General features: G+C 38.7%; 2 protein-coding genes across 5 annotated transcripts in view; both read left to right on the top strand.

The window, feature by feature from the left end:
* The first annotated feature begins 78 nt into the window (after positions 1 to 78).
* socs9 (suppressor of cytokine signaling 9) lies at positions 79 to 3,866 on the top strand. Of its 2 annotated transcripts, none has more exons than XM_044203482.1 (2): positions 79 to 234; positions 1,798 to 3,866. In XM_044203482.1, the coding sequence occupies exon 2, from the start codon at positions 1,964 to 1,966 to the stop codon at positions 3,590 to 3,592; it is 1,629 nt and encodes a 542-aa protein (XP_044059417.1). In that variant the 5' UTR covers positions 79 to 234; positions 1,798 to 1,963; the 3' UTR covers positions 3,593 to 3,866. The 2 variants fall into 2 exon arrangements, with proteins under 2 accessions (XP_044059417.1, XP_044059418.1); XM_044203483.1 differs by lacking the exon at positions 79 to 234 and adding an exon at positions 387 to 756.
* Positions 3,867 to 9,474: 5,608 nt separating this feature from the next.
* Positions 9,475 to 19,487, top strand: part of lrfn1 (leucine rich repeat and fibronectin type III domain containing 1) — a 168,660-nt gene continuing 158,647 nt past the window's right edge. For all 3 annotated transcript variants that reach the window (XM_044203092.1, XM_044203095.1, XM_044203088.1), the window contains exon 1: positions 9,475 to 10,114. The gene's annotated coding sequence lies outside the window, so the exon portion shown is untranslated. The remainder of the gene's footprint in view (positions 10,115 to 19,487) is intronic.

Here is a 19,487-nt window from a genome sequence, read left to right as displayed (position 1 = left end):
ATTTTTTTTTTTTTTATTGCTCGCATTTGCCATGTTGCAGACATCTTTTACAGTCCTTTATGTTCCGACGTTGCCGAAGAAATTACTCCAATTACTTTTTACTTCCGGGTTGCACGGTTTCAGCAGTTCATTTACCAAGCTAATATGAGCTAGCCGCCTTTTTGCTACCGTCATTAGTTTATCTAAGGCGAAACAGAAGCTCTATCGTCGGGAAACTTGGTAACAAATGCTTAGGTATATTCACATTTTGTGTTATGTTTGTGAAAGCTATATATAAGTTTACATAAATACAACTTAGTTAAGAGTAACGTTACTTAAGTTAGCAGATAGCTAGCTACCCTGCTAACTTAGCCTACCGACCATAAACAGCTGCTTGCTAACGATTTTAGCTCGGTCGCTAACGTTAATGTTATCGCTTGATATGTTTGACTTTTATTGGGTGATTGAGACGTCGATTAGCCTGAATAATTTAACATCTTGCAAGTATTTAACGCCAGCTAACGTTAGCTTAAATTGTAATGGAAAAAGTTAGTCAATTTCTTTTTTTTAATCGACCCTCCACTTTCTCTCGATAATACTTGACGTGATTTGAGAGAGGACAGAGCCCCATCCCTCATACTGAGCGTTCACGATCTTTTTCAAGACAAAAAGAAGATGTTGGGTTGACACAACAACTGGGTTAAAAGAGAGATCAGAGCAGATCAGAGATGAAGTTCTCTGTCAACTTAAACCGTTAACTAAGTTAACTGCTTTCTGGTAGGTCTTTACGAGTTTGTCACCGGTTTACGGAAAGTTATACAATTATGGATCTAGTTAACGTAACTTATATTAACGTTAGTTAGAAGATGCTTTAAATCGTAGAAAACTAGAGCGAAGAGCATCATAGCTAGCGTTAATGTTACTTTCAGAGGAAGTGGATGGTTTAACCAGTAGCCAAGCACACCTTCCTGGTAACTATAAACATGATTTTCTGACGGTTTGGCAGTTGTGTGTTTTAGGCAGGATATACTATGTTACAAGGAATTAATAAGAATGGACTCTAGTAACAATTCTGCTGTAAGCTAACATGCAGGCCGGGACAACAACAACAGCACGGACAGCTTTCTCCTAGAGCTAGATGCCACAGAACCAACACAGTGGCATGATTAATCAAACTGGAAGTTGGCCCTGTTCCCTAATCTGTTCCCTTATATGCCTTTTAAATTAAAAATATACTCATGTGCGTGGACTCTTCTCCTCTAATAGACACTCAAAATATCTAAACATTAGAATCGCCACCAAACAGCGTTCAAAATGACCATCGAGTTGAATCAACTAGAGCTGAAACAATTAGTCAGCAACTATTTTGATAAAAGATTGATCATTTAAGTAAGCAAAAGTTAACTGGGTCCAGCTTTTCAAATGTGAATCTTTACTGTTTTCTTTAATCTTCTATGATTTTTAAATTGGATATCTTTAGGTTTTAGATGTCAACTTGGGCTTTAGAAATAGATTATTTTTTTTTTTTACTAATTAATAAGATTAATGTATTAATTGAGAAAATAATTGACGGAATAAATGATGATGTGAATAATCGTCAGTTGCAGGTCTAAAATCAACACTTCTCTAAAACTGTTTGAACAGAAACTGAACATTATGACCTTCGTGAAGGTTGGATTTTGTGCAGGGCTGTTGTTTTATAGTTTTTAGATAGGTGTAGCCAATAACCTAGCAACTCACTGTATCACAAATAATATATGTCCAAAAGTTAATTAGTTAATTACAGGCTTTGAGCAGAACTCTCATTTTGTTTTGCAGGTTGTTTTACCTCTCCATGGCCACAATGCAGGGACAGTGATAATGACGTCTCAAACAAGAGATGTGGATGGGAAAGTTCCTGCCAAAAGCTAACTGCAATTACAAATCATCCCTTGGCAACTCCCTAGAGTGGTGCTACTGTTGCTGCTTCACCACATAATCCATCATGTCATTACCAAAGGAGTCAGGGAACCGAGGGAAAGATCGAGAGAGGGGGGCCCGTCCCAAGGTGAGACAGAGCCGGTCAGAGGAGAGACGAGATGCAGGTGGTGGACGGAAGGGTGGAAAGGGGAAGAAAAAAGGCCTTGCCTCCCATGAACCAGCAGCTGAGAGGCCTGTCAGTGATGGCTTTGAGTATGGTGAGCTGTTGAGTGACCCAGAGACCAGGGACCAATCTTCCTCTCCTCTGAGGGAGAGTTGGAGATGGCAGGGTTTGGAAGTCGCTGTCTCATTACTAGAACAAGAACGGGTAACAGCCAGGCCAGGGCTGGAAACAGTTAGCTCTGCTACAGAGTTACCTGCACCCAGTGAAGGTGAGGGCAGAGGGGCAAGCAGCAGTCGCACTCTCCGGCAAAAAATCCAAGATGCAATGGGGCAGTGTTTCCCAATAAAGACACACAGTGCGGCGGCACCAGCAACGCCTCCACAGGCTCTTCCATCATCCACTGCCTGTGCCTCCTCAAGGCGCAAGATCCACCTCAGTGAGTTAATGTTGGATGACTGCCCGTTCCCTGTAGGATCAGAGCTGGCTCAGAAGTGGTATCTCATAAAGCAACACACAGCCCCCATTACCCAGCATCCCATGCTTGATTCTGCAGTAGTGTGCAGTGCCCCTACTTCAGCCATGGCTACTGTGGTGGAGGACGTAGATGACAGGTTGCGAGAGCGCAGGCGCATCAGCATCGAACAAGGTGTTGAGCCACCACCCAATGCAGAGATCCACACATTTGAGGTGACTGCCCAAATTAACCCTCTCTACAAGCATGGCCCTAAGCTGGCTCACGGTATGAATGAGTTAGCCGGGGCTGACCGAGCCTCCGTTCATCAGCAACAGCAGCTTCTTCTCCAAAGACAGCAGCAGCACCAGCTCCTACTACAGAGCTGTTTGGACACTCTGGATGAGGTGGTGGCCTCAGCCTCAGCCTCTGTCCACACCTGTGATACTATTTCTGACCCTCTGGTTGACCCAGAGGTTACAGCGACCAGCATGCCTTCTAGGGCCATACTTCCTCAGACTGAGCAGCACAAATCTCAGGATGGCTACCGCATTCACACTCAGATTGATTACATTCACTGTTTAGTTCCAGACCTGCTGCAGATCACCAACCTCCCGTGTTACTGGGGGGTCATGGACCGCTACGAGGCAGAGACGCTGCTGGAGGGAAAGCCTGAAGGCACCTTCCTCCTGCGCGACTCTGCCCAGGAAGACTACCTCTTCTCTGTTAGCTTCCGCCGCTACGGCCGCTCGCTACACGCACGCATTGAACAATGGAACCACAATTTTAGCTTTGACGTGCACGACCCCAGCGTCTTCCACGCTCCCACAGTTACAGGATTGCTGGAGCACTACAAGGACCCCAACTCCTGCATGTTCTTCGAGCCCCTGCTGTCCAACCCCATCCACCGCACACAGCCCTTCACCCTGCAACATATCTGCCGAGCGGCCATAAGTAGCTGCACCACCTACGATGGCATTAACATGCTTCCCATTCCAAATGCTTTGAAAAAGCACCTGAAAGAATACCACTATAAGCAGAGAGTACGTGTACGGCGAATGGATACCTGGTGGGAATGAAGAACAACAAAAAATTGACTAAAAGAAACATTTACATTTTTAAGTCCCCAAACTGAACAGAACAATGAGTCTAAAATCTATCTGGCTGTATTAACGTACACGGCACTGTACTTATTTATTTTATTCCTGCTGTACACATCTTAACAATTGTACTAAACTACACTGATGAGACGGTATGTAATCTCACTGATCTTGTACACTCAAAGTTCTTTATGCTCAAATTAAAAAAACTAATTTAGATATGTGGAGTTCAGAGAACTACCCTCACACATCATCTGTTTTCAAGTGTGACTAAATCAGCTTAATTATCTGATGATGGGGGGAAGTGTCCTAGTGCGAATCAAGATGATTATAATAGTTGTTCATCAGTCACGTGCTGAGAAGGTGGAACACATACTGACAAGGTTTCTTTCTTGTTACTGAGGTGTGGAAGTGCAGCATGTCTGCAGAATTAATCATTGTTTCCCAAATTGAGCCCAGGGCTGATTATAAAGGGTGAAAGGTAGGTGCATATGCTACATGTTGCTAATGCTCACATTAGTTTTCAGTGTTGTGGTTTAATTGCAGGGAAAGATGCAGAGAGTGATGTTGCACAACTTGTAGTAAATTAATGTTTTATGCTGAGATTTTATATCAGTCAGCTGCTTTGTTTTTAGCTTACATCATATAACCATCTGTGTTTTCTCTTAAATGCATGCAGCCAGTGCCAACGGTCTTCATTAGATTTTAAGTAAAGGATCAAATGTGGCCTTCTTGAACTTGTCAGCAGAAGGTGAAGCAGCTGTATTTCAGAATGCAAATAATGAAGCCCAAGACATTTATGGACCTTATTTTGTTTAAAATCTGACGGTTGTGTCCAATTCTTCCTTAGTCCAGGGTTGGCGTGGCTATTTCTTTTCCTAGCATCCAGTTGTGGTCTGAAGACCCAGATCTTTGAAAATATCATCTTGTTGCCATACTTCCTGCTGTGCATATTTGAAAAAGGCGGGGTGTCTACATACTAATCTTCCATTCCAGCAGTTCAATGACAAAATTACCATAGTGAATTAGCTCTGATGAATCTTAATTAACAGAAAGAACGATGGGAGGAGGAATGTGTTTTGAGTTTTTTTCTGGAGCTTGACATTAAGTCAGTTACAGAAACAAAAATCTGCAAGCTCTGAAAAGCTCTGCAAAGAGGAATAAGTCCTAAGATAAAAACCTGAAGGCACTGAGGAGAGGTAAAGCTCAAAATACAGCATTTGAACCTCAGTCAAGGTGCAAATATATCTGTGGTCAACGTTCAAAAACACTGGTAAATCAACAAAACCTAAAAAATCTGCTAAAAATACATGTGAGGACTCCTATTTCACTGTTTAACCAATAGTATCTGTTATATGGAATATATCTATAAATGGAATTACACGGATAAAAAGACATTTAAGATTAAGATTTACAATTTATTTTATAGAATAATGCTATCTCTTGACATTGTAAATGGGGCAAGTCTGCTAAAGTACTGTAAATCTCTGAAATGGCATACAAGAAACATCTGCATGTTTGAATGTATAAATAAAATGAATGAAAATGCCACAAAATTCCCTTAACACAAAGAGAGTAAAAAGCATTTCATGCTAGAGAGACTTCCATTTACAAAGATTAATTGCAAAATTTACCTATGCGGTGGAGTCATTTACTGCTGTGTGTGAACAGCATTTTGTATTAATGAAAACACACAAGAGAGACCACACTGCTAATTGTTGTATGCGCTAAGTAATAATCACAAAAGACAACCGTCCCGGTGTTAATGGGAAAGCATGGACAATGGATCCCAGATCATCCTCTGAACCACTGTGATGCTGTTTTCTCCTGGAGATGGGCGATTTGATATGCTGGATGCAAATCATCCATGACAAGTACAAGTATAATTTAAATAGCAGTTCAAGGCAGCATTTAAGTCTGCATTCAAAATGCAAAGTCAGGACCTTTAACCTTTGTATACTTAATTAAGTCATTATAAAAACTAAACTATAAAATAAGATTTACTGTTGGAAGACATTTGACTTGTTTGACACACAGGTGTGGGCTACACTATGAACCCTTTACATAAGCAATTTCAGCCCCTTGACAGCTCAAGGGGCTTGTATTCCAGCTCAATACAATACTCTGCAATCTGGTGTCCCTGACAGAAAAGATCAAATAATAATGTCTTTTTGTGTCTGGAGCCCATTTTAAGGCTTTTAACACTTTATTTTACATGTCTCATAATTTCCCATAATTTCCTCAAAAGGAGCTGATATGTATCTGTAATTCATAGAAAGCTTCTTGGAAAGGACTGTGTAATTTGGTACTAATTATTTGTTCCACCGGTACACAACATTTTACAATGAATTTGTAGTGTAACCTAGAGAGTCTTGGAGGACAGCAGGTCAGCGGAACATGCAAAAATGTGAAATTTGTTTACAGGCAAGTATACAACTCAACATATATGTGTCAAATCATAAATTAAGAATGAATTAATATTTAGTTGTGTTTAAATAGAGCAGTTTCTTCCAGAAATCTCCTCTGCAAATCATCAACCGCTTATAAACTCAACACAACTACCTAAACTGTACTGTACTACATTACATAGTTCTTTCCAGGATATTTCCTAGGACATTAAAATTACAGACTCATAAAAACAAAGTGTTACCAATTCAATATTCAATTATACGGCTAATTAATTACGTACATCTTGGCTATTTATCTTAACAAAGCATCACATACACGTTATTAGTTTTTTCATGTAATACAGTGTTTCCATCAGTGCAAAATGCTGTGTTACATCAAGCACAGCAGGTGGCTGTAAAGAGCTTCAGAGTGTTTTGCACTGGCTGCTCTCAGGCCTGTGTGTTCTCTGTGTGTGGTGCGTTGAGATGGTGGGATTGAGTGTGGCTGCTGCAGCTGGCAGCATCGTCGCACTCATCATGCAGGTATTACAGATCCTGGGGGGGAAAAGAGGACTTTTCTTTGCCTGGATCAACGGGCCCAGAGGAACAGCATGCTCAAGAAAAGCAGAAAGCTGATTGGCTACACATACTTACTGTGTTTGTGCCTGTTTGGACCTCTTTTTTCCTTTCCTTCCATTGAGGGAAGAGATTTTCCTCTGAGCCTAAGCTCTACAGTTGAGCACCATGGGGGTGGAGAATAAGATTGAAATGTTCATAACACCTGGGGACAATTACTTTCCCAAATAATCTGCCGGTCATAATCTAACAAATGCCTCAAAAGGGCTCGACTTGGCTTATTTGAGACTGAAATGTGCACAGTGACTGAGTCTTTTTGTAGGTCTATGCTTTTGGCTTCTGTATGTAGACCCATATAGATTGTGAATTCAACTGCCATGAGAAGCAGTGTGTATCTAGGCCATTAATTCAGGGGAGGGCGTATCAAACGGATTTCAAATTCTTGCAAGATGCATATGGCTAGACATGGTTCTTCTTATCCACCCAGAGAAGAGGAACACGTTTCTGTGACAGGGAAAACACTAGCTGAGAGAGAGAGAGTTATTTTTGGTCAGTCAATGAATCCAGCTGAATTTCAACCTTGAACATGAATAGGAACATTCTTGGCTTTTTTTGAGTCTCACCTTTTCAAACAGAGCGCTTCTTGTCAAAAACCAAGTAAGTAATTCCTGAGTTATTAAAGTTTCAGTTCTTAAAAGTCTCACAATTCCCCCCCTAGGAGGTACATTGTCACACAGTGACACGCTTACGTTTGATGTTTGTTTCCCTGGAAGCAAGCCTTTGACAACACAATATTTCCTTTCCCTCCTATTTAAAATCCAACTCCCGTTCTCTCAGGCATGTAGGAACTCATATGAGGTCTTTGCCACAGAAAAACATCTAATTTGGAGCTGCTTGTGTTCTTCATGCGCAATCTCTTGCTGCCTCTGTTTTTCACTCTCCTCTGCACTGACAGGTTGTTGATGGAATAATGGGGGTGTTGGATTGATAGGATTGCAGTGTGAATGACACACAACAGCCCATATCGTAGGCTTTAGCCCATGAAGTCATTAACCAACAGCCTGGAAATAATGCTGGGATATACCGCGGACACATGATGATGTTTGGTCGTATATGAAGCTTTGCAAATTGACATATCCTGTAATTTGATGTCAAAATGTAGTTGTAATGTGTATCGTAATGTGTTTGTACAAACGGACTGTAATGAGCCTACAGATAACACAGATATAATTATAGATAACCATTGTTCTGAGAAGCATTGTTCATATAATAAGCCTTCACAATGACTGCTAAAAGGCCCATGCATCATAGATGAATGGTAGGGGAACATGTGTAATTGCATAAATGATAAATTAAATTGCATAACTCCTGCTCTCTGTAACTAATTATGCTGTTGCACAACAGTTGCATTGACCAGTGTGTTACAATGAAAAAGTACAAATGAGAAAGGAATGTGTAGACCATGGCAGTTAGTTATTATAAGAGTCATTCCTCACAATGGACACCTTTTAGACCCAGTGATATTTTCAGGCATTCATTTTTCATCCTTTTAACATTTTGTTACAGAGTGGACACATTTAATTTGCAGGGAAACATGTTGGTGGAGCTCAGGCATCTAAATGACCTGGACTCTAAACAAATCACACAAACCATAACTTATATCAGCTCTGTTACCATCATGCACACAATTGTCTTGCAAAAGAATTGCCCTTCCTCTACCACGGTATGCTATAAAACTATATTTGTTTGATAACGTGCCGTTTTACGTCATTAAAGTGACTGCATTTTTTTTTTTTTTGGTAACCTTGTTGAGATGTATTGTTTTGTGAGTTTCTTTATGGTAATAATACATTACTAGTCTGTTTTTTTTTCACGGCCCATTTATCCAATGGTTACATCCCATTGGTTGAGACATTACCCAAATATATCTCAGTAACATACCTATAGTGACTGGGTTGATGGAACAGAAACATTTAAATTTGCATACATGTATTAATACTCGTTCTTTTCTGACATTTTTACTTATCGTAGGTGGAAAAGCACAGGTTTTACTTATAACATTGATGAGGGCTCCATTCTGTCCTCCAAGTGTCCCAATTAACCATGACAGTGTGACAGTGAGCCAGCATGTACACTATCAGGACACTGAATTCAGCGATCATTAAATGTATTGTGCTTTTCTCACTGTGACATGTCTTCCCAAAAAAAAAAAAAACTATTATAAAAAATATGCTTTTATCCATGAGTAAAATCAAGTCACTATATTATTTTAGTTCATTTTGTCATTCAAACTGCATTCATCCATTCAAGTATAAATGTGAGTTATTCTTCTTTTCATATGTTAATCTACAATATTTTTGACGCATTTACCATTTCTGAAATGTCAATTATGACACTAAGACAATGTATGCCCAACATACTTGTAAAAAATCAAAAATATATTTCCACCATGGCAGGTCTTATTCATGCATTAATCCATCACACCCTTATGCAGACAGATGTCATTGAATTTTAATTTGGTGGTGGTAACATAATTTAGAAATGACCCAGCTTTTGTTTGTGCCTTTCATGTAATCAGTGTTATGAAATTTTGCATCAATGATTACAATACAATCACATAGATTTTTTTTTTCGAAGGCCAACTTCGGAAAAAACCCAACAATAAACAAAACCGTTTTAAAACTACTCAATTTGTTTCACAGGTTGTTTCTCTTGTTGCAGGTAGCATCAAAAATGTATATTAATAATTTAAATAATTAGATATAAAATAATAACTAATGAGATTAAATTAATAAATTACCTGCTTTATCAACCTTTGTTTGGCGCAACCAGCTATAAACCTTCTTTATTGTTCATTCCAGGAAATATTCTTGTACCAACTCGGCAGGGGACCGTTTAAGGTGTCTTTAAATGAAAAACGGTATGTGGTGTCAAACTTTCGCTGGGGTTCTGACATTTTGTGTTGGGCTTAGCTCTGTGTCTTGAACTAACTGCTAATAAGTTATCAGTGCAGAAGTATCAAATGTTAAAGCCATGATTAAAATAACTTAGTTAACTTACTTGAGAGAGAGAGGCACAGACTGCTGGGGCCAGCAACCCACCAACAAAATTAAAAGGACACACACGACTAGAAACACAACTGAACACCTGTTGCTAGCCACAAGCAGGATGAAGATGTTAGCATAGACAGCTAACGCTCAAGAACTAACAAACTTTGGAGGCACAGAAGTTTGGACCAGCTAGATTTGACGGAGGACAAAAGAGATTTTCCCCTGGTTTGAGTAACTGTTGCAAAGTTTGTTCCTCCCTGAGATAATGGACTGGATTGTCAGATAAATGCCACACTTTTATAGCCACGCAGTATGGAGAATACAAGACGACAGGACTAATGCCTTCCAATGATGCACGGCACATAATGGACAATTGATATAATGAGACACTGTAGAAGGTGTGCCAGCTTCATGATAAGACGAAAAGAAGCCCACTCAGATACTCCTGACCCCCTTTGGCAATATCTTTGAAAAATTCAGAAGACAAAGTAAGTAATTTTTTAGAAATTATATTTTGCATTGCTGTTCTGCACTGAGCATTAAGTTGGCAGTGTGCTGTTCTCTTCTCTTGTTGCTTATTAAGTGTACAGTGTGTGTGTGTGTGTGTGTGGCATTTGCAGCCACTTGGTTTGGTTTGTTGATCAGCATCATAATTGTGGTTATTGATTGTTGAGCGTGGTCACATTTTGGATTGGGTTCAGTTTGTCTTGGTTATGGATTGTTGTTTGGAGTTAGTTTCAGTCTCTGCCTTACACTTGTGTGCCTGCCAGCAAGTTGTTTTAGCTTACAGTGTATGTGTGATTAGCTTTTGTTTACTAGACTAGTGTAAAACATGATCCAAAAAATGTGTAAAATGAAGCTGTCATCATATTCAGAGGTGCACAGGTGTCATCCAAATATGCACTAAATGCCCTGTCTTCATAAGGTTTTGTTATAAAAACACACCTCTCAGGGCACACCAGTAGCTCACCTAGAGCGCATGCCCCATATTCCAAGGCTGAGTCCAGCCTGTGGCCCTTTGCCCCCCTCCCTCTTCTCCTTTCCTGTCTATCTTCAACTGCACTATCAAAATAAAGGCAAAAAGCCCAAAATAGTAATGATAATAATAAAACAACCCACACACTTCTCTCATATTTAAAAACTCTACACCACTGTTAATGATAGCTGTGGTGACATGCAGCAGACATGACTGGCTCATGTAACCGTCAGCAGTGCTTTTAAATGTAGATTGCCTGTATTAACTGTCTGATTCTAAAGTGCCTGTGGTAGCTCTAGGCATAATTATTAACTCAATGTAGGCTCCATGAGTGATTCATGAGTGACACATGCTGGGGAATTAACTTGACTAACTGCAGCGAAGAAGGGAGGGTCTAACAATGCATTTCCTGCTTCATAGCAAAACGTTGCACAGTAGCTTTAACCATATTGCAGCCAAATAGCTGACATGTCTAGCATGTCAAGTTGTTTTTCTTTCAGTGATTTATGTATTTGTGCATGACACATGTCTCTCAGTGGATAGCTTTTTACACCTTTGTGTTCCAATTAATATATTTCTGATGCTTACTCAATCAAACCTGGAAAAAAAAACCCAGTACAACATCCCAGCATGATGAGTAAACAGATTTTAGAGACAAATTTGTCGACTCAACTACTTTCAATTTCACTAAAGTGAAAAAGGTTACAGACGCACAGTCACAGTATGGCTCGGTAAACTTTGTAGACAGACAGCAGATGGTCCTATCATAATAGTTAGAGCTGGGTATCACCACTGATTTCCCAAATCGATTTGATTCCGATTCACAAGGTCCTGATTCGTTTCGATTCAATATCGATTCTCTTTGGGATTTTTTAGTAACAATATCAATTTTGCTCAGACGCACCAGTGTTTCCCCAACCATTACATTCTAAATAAATATATAAATATTAAGAAAAAAAACTTGACATTAAAGGTTGAAATAATGTCCATTAATCATCAAGTATTGCATTTCTAAATGTTGTGCTGTTATTTCTGCATTAAAAGAAAAAAAGATAGATTGTTAGAAAGATTAGAAAAAAAGGCTAGGTTATATGGACACAAGCCCTAACGGGATTAAAGTGTCACACATCCATGAGAAAAGGCATATAGTAAAAGATCGATTTCAGATTTTATGAATCAACATGGGATAATTCAAATGAAGATCGATTTGAATCGGAAAATCTTTTTTTTTAAACCCAGCCCTGGTGATAGTGACATGAGATTTTCATTTCAGTTTGTCTTACCACTTATTGTTTTACACTGAAACAGCTCAACTATGTTTACAAACTACGACGACACGACACGGCTTTGCAGGTCTCTCATTATGTCTACAATAAAACCCAGCAGGAATCTGGCACTGTGTCTGAATTCACTCATTTGCTGTTCCCTACATACCAAACACAGTTTACAGTGAGCAGTAATTTGAGATTTTGGACACTTATGAATCATCATCATCATTTTGTGTCATCAGACAGGTGTAATGTCACAGTGACTGATTTTCACATCTATCAAAGGTGAAGCTTTGCATTGTTTTATCAAAAGTAGTGTACTTGTTTCGTTTCAATGTTGGAATTTCTGGGGAAACTATGTAATGCATAAACTTCACACAGAGAATTTGGAAAGTGAATTTACATCAGACCAGCATCACGTCATCAAGCGCCAAGGCCGGGCCCCTGTTTGGGGTAAAGAATAGCGCTTTCACATATGTTAACATGAGAAACTACAGTGAAACTAGAAACAACCGTACTAATTACCAAAGCTTTCACAGTGAGATTTGAGGCACGTAAGAAACATGAACAATCACTGTCTGTGTGGTAAATAGCTAAATGATGCTGGTGACAGTTAGGCCCTACTACCGATGGATCGCTATTGAGTGGGAGGCTGCTGGAGTACAGCCATAGGCTACAGTATAGCAGTAGCAGTAAACGTGACTGTCGTCTCCAACTAAATCTGAGCTGGTTATTAGCAGGTTGGTTATTTACAGACAACACTTAGCCTAACACTACCTAGTGATTTAAATATGTATAGATGTCCGGATAAGCAATGTCTGGCCACTGTGTTGGGTCATTGATCCACTTGGACGGGGAAGCCTGAAGGAGCATTATGGCTGACTGATCAACCTTAATTTATCAAGGTATCACAAACGCTCACAAAAACAAAGGCTTGTTTAACATGAGGTATATAAATACAAACTTGTCAAAAGTGTAATCCAAACACACATCAAATTTCATTAAAATCTATTGATTTTTAGGTTTTCTATCCCCCAAAAAGGAGCACGGCCATGACGTTTCGCGAAGTACCCATATATGCCGGTCTGATGTATAGTAAAGGACAAGGTTTTGTCATATTTCCTGTTTTATTTTCTAGTATTCTCCTCCCCTTGTGTGTCTTGTGGTTTTGCTTCCTGTCTTTGTTTGCTTTCCCTCCAGTTTTGATTGTTAAATGGTAAATGGACTGTACTTATATAGTGCCTTTCTAGTCTTTCTGACTACTCATAGCGCTGTTGGCCCCTCCTTGATTGTTTGCACCTGTATCTCGTTGTCTCACCTTCCATAGTGTATTTAGTCCGGGTCTTGTCCTTTGTTCATTGTGTCCCTATCATGTGCGTGTTTCTTTGTGCCGTTGTCAAGCGGCCAGGCAGTTGTTTCTGTTGAGTGAGCTGGAATTATTCTTTGTCTCCCTTGGACTGTGTCTGGATTCTGGACTTTGCCCGCTCCCTGTTGGATTTGTTTAGCCTCGTTGGACTAATTTCCTTGTTTCTACCACTGCCAGCCGGTAACCCGTTTTTCTGTACCCGGATCTGTATCTGCCTATAAGCTACGTCACCCAATAAATACTGTAGTCATCCGGCTACCTCATCCTCATACCGCTTTCTGGTCTTCTGCATTTAGGTCCTCATACTGCACCCCACATACGACACAAGGATTACACTTGGCTAGGTAGTTACGGCATTAATCTTGTGCTACTGGCAGGATGTCACCTAGATGTCACAATTCTTTCATTATAAAGACAAAAAGAGATCCCACCCCACTTCTGAATTAGTGTTCTACTAGCCTCCATTTCACAATGTATTTTTGCATTGAAGTTTTCTTTAATCCATCTTCTTGAAAAGCTAAGATAATTCTGGGGTTTTAAAACTATATGGGCCCTTTTCATTGAAGACTCCATTTAGTTGCTTTGGTTTCAGAGTCCTGCTATTGTGCATGCTGTCACACTGTTGGCTTACTGGAAAACTTGAATATAACAGAGCCATCGTTAATGCTTCCTTTTCCTACTATGACAAGTCAAAATGTCTGCTGTGAAAAAAGCCTATTGTAAAAGCCATTACTGTCAAGTAAAGTTGGAGCACCTCATCATTCAAAGACCCTACCCACCCACACAGGTATTTTCAATCACCCTGGCTGATTAGACCTATAGGTGGAAGTTGGGTGGCGCTATGATGTGACCACATCATGTGACCACACATTATGGACTAATAAAGATAACAGTGAAAGTTTTCCCGCCCTAAGAGGTTCAACAAACTGAGTGAAGAGCAAGGGAGATACCAATCAATCAGTCTGTACATGTCCATATAGTCCTGGTGAGAAGTCTAATGGGTGTGTAGGGGTGGGGGCAGGGAGATGTTAAACGCTGTAAAAATAATCATTTATATATATGGTAATATTGCGAAGTGCTCAAATTTTACTAGGAAGTACAGTAGTACATAGTGTTACCCATTTACGTAAAATAGACAGAATACCTCGGAATCATGTTTCAGCTTATTAGGTCATTGAAAGAAACTCACTAGGCAAAACTACACGGTGGCAAGTTTGCATTTTATAGCCCTGCATGTATGTATTGCATCACACTTTCATAGGTGCAAAGTAAAAGCTGTGAACATAGATATAATATAAACATAAATATAACTAAAACTGTCACTGCTTGAGGACAAAAACACCAACCAGCTGTAAAACAAATATCAACTAATGACTAAAAAACTAAACTAGTCTAATGGAAAACAACATAGAGCCCAGGCAAAACAAGTGACATTATGGTAATGGATGTGTATATGTGTGTGGGGGGAAACTGTGGCCACATGAAGACTGCAGCATAATACTCAGGATAGAAACTGCAATATGCAATAAAAAAAAGTTCAAAATAAAAGTTTCTCTGATATGCTGAACTGTGAAGACAGATGGTTTCACAAAAGGGATCTCTGTGGGAGAAAGGTGTTTGGCATCAGTTTTTGTTAATTGTGGAATTACAAATAGATCAATAATACGGGACCTTAGAGTACATGCAGGCTTGTAGGGGTGCAGCATATCATTTATTGTCTATATATACCTAGGCAAGGCCATGCTGTGATTTATATGTAAGGAGAATTAGCATTCTATGCAATATTTAATTGGAAGCTGGTGAGTAGAGCTGGTAGAGTCCACAGGATTCATTTAATTTAATCAATTTGATCGTTTCTAGTCAGAGTCTGTCATTTAACCAAATTGCACACTTTTGATGATTCACTGACACCAGTGAATATTACAATAAAATCTAAATGAAGTTTGAAGTTGTTAAATTATTGAAGAGTTCCTGAGGTTGCTCTAGAAATAATTTTTTTGCAGTTACATTTAACATGCGTAGTGAAAGATCAGGTAAGCAGCCAGGATACCATTCGGACAGAATAAAGACAGAAATGCAGCCATTTAGTTTCAGTGCTTACTCAATCAAAAAATAATAACAAAAACCAGAATGTTATTCTAACCTGCATTAAAAATACCAAAGTAGGTAATCTAAATCTTTATGTCGGAAGCACATAATTGAGGGCAGGACAGTCGTGAGACCCCAGCATATTTCCTTCATAGCTTTTCTTATGTCTAGTATGGCCTCACTAAAAAATTAAGAGCTAGTGTTAAGTTGCAGAGCAGGGTTTTAAGTATGTTTTAGAATAACTAAATAGGCTGTTTGCTTGTAGATAGAGCAGATGTTTTACAGATGTTTTACTGCTTCTTCTTCTTTGGTTTAATGTGTATCCTGTCCCTCCAATTCAAAGCAATAGGGTTCAGCGCAGACTTAGCCAATGCTGAATAATGGCTTGTTTAAATTCTGTTTCTCAATGAGAGGGAACTTTGGGGAGGAAATACACACATACATTTTTGGCCATGAGGTAAAATCATAATAGTGACCTTTTAGTGAATAAAGTAACTACAATGAATACTGAGCATGAACACAATGTTAAATGTTGCTGTTGTTACCAAAATGTAAAACGAGGACATCCTAAATTGAGAACAAATTAGGAAAAAAAGCAACTGGACTAGTGCAGGTTTTTGTTGAGGAAGGTGAGTTTTAGGAAAGGATAAAATACTCTGAAAAGTAATAACTTGAATATCATGTAGCCTACACCATCATAAGGAAATAGCACGTTATCTTTGTTATTTAATACCAGTTTTCCATATTAGATTGTGCTCTGCTTTGCACAGAATTGGAAAATACTATAACTGATTTGTTTGTGGGGGGCCATGGCTACAATGCAGCAATTTGTGGTTCCTTGGCATGAAAACATATTGGGAATTGCACTAATACCAAGAAGGGTGCTAAATTGTACAGTGGGTATGCAGAGTAGTGGCAAAGCAAAGAAAGGCAGATTTGATCAAATTATGGCTTGGCATGATGACATCTCTCTGGCACACTGTGAGTCCAATCCAGCTGCCAATTTCTTGCTCCTGTGGTCAGGCAGGACCAGTGACAACAAATGTTCTTGGCACAAAGGATGTGCTATTCTGGTTTACCTATTAGGTGAACAAAGAAGAGAATTGTGCAATTATGTAGGCTGTTGAGGATTTTAGTAGGTGTGTTATAGCATGGCTATCACAGAAAATAGATCCTGCAGCAGCAGAGTTATGGGTATCTTTAAGTGATTAATATTATCAATGTGATTATTTTCTATAGATAAATTTCCCTTAGCACCATGAGACACCATAATGTGCTTTATGTGTCTGTGTGTGCTTAAGATTTTATGTTGTAAGACTGGGTACAGGCTATTTTTTAAACATGTAGAAAATATCAAATCTATCTCTTCACACCAGCTTCCACATTAGTCAGACAGCAAGTTGAAATCTGGATTTTACCCCGTATGAGAGATTTTATCATGTGGAGTTAACATCAGCTGATTGTAGAAGGTGTTTTGTTGCATTTGATCTTTTATTGAACAATGATGAAGTTGAGTCCCACAGTGCACCTATGCTGTAGCCTGTAGTGTTAGCCATTCTGTGTCTGTTGAACTAGGGAATACTTGTATAAAATGTTTGTATTAATAAATCATCCCCTGCTGTTTGGTATGCCAGACTAAGAGGTTTCACTGTTGAGACACACAATTCACTGTTTATGCCCTCAATTTTGTGTCAATTTTTCCCCATGGTATTGAATATTGATATTTTTCAAGGTATTGTATTGAAGTTAGAAATTCCAGTATTGTGATAACACTAACCGCATCCAAGGATTTTTCCTTACGGCAATCAGCTGCACCCGAACGTAGGGCAGCATGCTTAGCAATATTTATTTTTGTCAAAGAAGTGAGAAATATAACTCAATAATGTACTCAAATATAATGAATAATTATAAACTTGAGTAATGAAAGTGAGTTCATTTAAACACAGTTCTGATGGAAATCAGAAATGGGAAAGAATGAAGAAGGCGTTGCCTGTTCAGTGGCATCCTGAGAGAAAATGTGCCCATAGTCTAAATCCATATCGAAAGATATGCTTTCAAACGCAAGCCAGTTTGAAAAATCCTTTAGCTGCAAAGAGAACTAGAAATTCATTTGCATGTTCTACCCAACCATAGCGAGAGCCCATCCTGAAAGACTGAATCGCACACTGCTGCACACAGTATGTTGGTTATCCGGCCCCTGAGCAAGGAATTAAAGCAAAGTCAGCACATTGTGTGTCTCAACAGTATCTACATACAGCTGCCAAGAAATGAAGTGCCTAACCTGTTTTTCTCATGACAAGCACGCCCAAAGACTTACATTTGTGTTGAGTATCAATGCTATAAGTTAGGATGGATATGATGGTTTGTGAGATTCTTCCGCTTGAAATTAGGCGATATAGTTAGTTCTCAATAGTGATCTTTGATTGAAGGGCAGAAAATACAGATTCACTATAACATGAAAGTACCACTCAGATGATGGCTTTGCAGTCTTATTGTCAATGTTCAAATGCTGTGGAACAAACAAAGGTCACGCATCTGAAAATGTGTCCTCTCTTTGGATGAAGAAATGAGACTTGAACTTGAAGTGGAGATGACTCTGCCACGAGGTTTGAAGTTGTGTGGCCAACGAGAGGACCAGTGCGGTGAATGTTTAGTTTAGTTTATGAAGCAGGAAAGAAAAATCGTGTGTGATATGATCATATGACCATAATTATGACAAATATCATAGATGATGATAAATCATAAATACATGACCACATCGTGTTGTTGTTTAGTAAAATTCAGTTGTCCAAGCAAAAAGAACATTTACTCAAGTACTGTATTTAAGTACCAATTTGAGGTACTTGTACTTCACTTGAGTATTATCTTTTCATGCCCCTTTCTACTTCTACTCCACAACATTTCAGAGGGAAATATTGTACTTTTTACTCCACTACAATTATTTGACATCTTTGGTTAGTAGTTACTTTATAAATTAAGATGTTTGCACACAAAACATACAAAGAGCTTATAAAATATGTTGTTTTGTTATGAATTAAACTACCCAGCAGTATATAGAAGTACAGCGGAAACCATTAGTCAATTAATCAATCGATTAGTCGATTAACAAAAAATGAATTGGCAACTATTTTGATAATCATAAGGAGTCATTTTTCATGCAAAAACATTTCATGGTTCCAGCTTTACAAATGTGAGGATTTGCTGATTTTCCTTCCTGATTATTTTAATAATTTGTATTTATTTTTAATAATTTTAGGTTTGTACTATTAGTTGGACAAAACAAGCATTGTGAAGGTGTCACTTTGGGCTCTGGGTAATTGTGACGCTATTTCTCACTATTTTCAGAATTTTTACAAACCAATCAGTCGATTATTGGAGAAAATAATCAGCAGATTGATCCATAATAAAAATAATCAGTAGTTGCAGTCCTATACAAAACAGTTAAAAATTAGCTCCACCTCAACCTGTAAAATCTTGCTTTTAAATGAATGCATGGGTAATAATAATGTAATTATATAGGCTAATAATACAACAGTTACAGGGGGCATTTTTCTGCAGAGTACTTTTACTTTTAATACTTTAAGTATGTTTTCCTGATTATACTTTTACTCACAACATGCAACATTTACAATGCAGGACTTCTACTTGTAACTTGAGTATTTTTACAGTATGGTATTAGTACTTTTACTTAAGTAAAGGATCTGACTACTACCTCCACCACTGAATTTAAAACACTGAGACATTACTAAGACTAATGAGAATGACAACAAAGAATAGGGCTTGTGTGTAAGTTAGGAAGACACAGCTGTGCAGTGTGTTGATGTGAATGTCGATGGAGACTGGCGTTAAACTTTGTATGTAAATGAGTGAGATGTAGAAATGTCTGAAAGAAAATAAGATGCATTACGGTTCATTGCATTTAACATCAATCGAACATTTGTTTGAAGATCATTTATTTTATGTGATATACAGCAATGTGACATCAGAAAAATATTCTTATTAATATTGTGATATTGATTTCAGTCACATTACCCAGTCAACAGTTCAGCTGATGGACACCTTCCTTAGTCTTTCAATTTATTGGACTTTTTTTTTGTGTGTGTGTGTGTGTGTGTGTGTGTGTGTGAGAGAGAGAGAGAGAGGTTTTTGTTCACTTTGGTATA

Source organism: Siniperca chuatsi, linkage group LG7 (assembly GCF_020085105.1).
Source record: "Siniperca chuatsi isolate FFG_IHB_CAS linkage group LG7, ASM2008510v1, whole genome shotgun sequence".
Taxonomy (NCBI): domain Eukaryota; kingdom Metazoa; phylum Chordata; class Actinopteri; order Centrarchiformes; family Sinipercidae; genus Siniperca; species Siniperca chuatsi.
The sequence above is the reverse complement of the archived record's forward strand: the minus strand, read 5'-3'. Positions and strand labels throughout refer to the sequence as shown.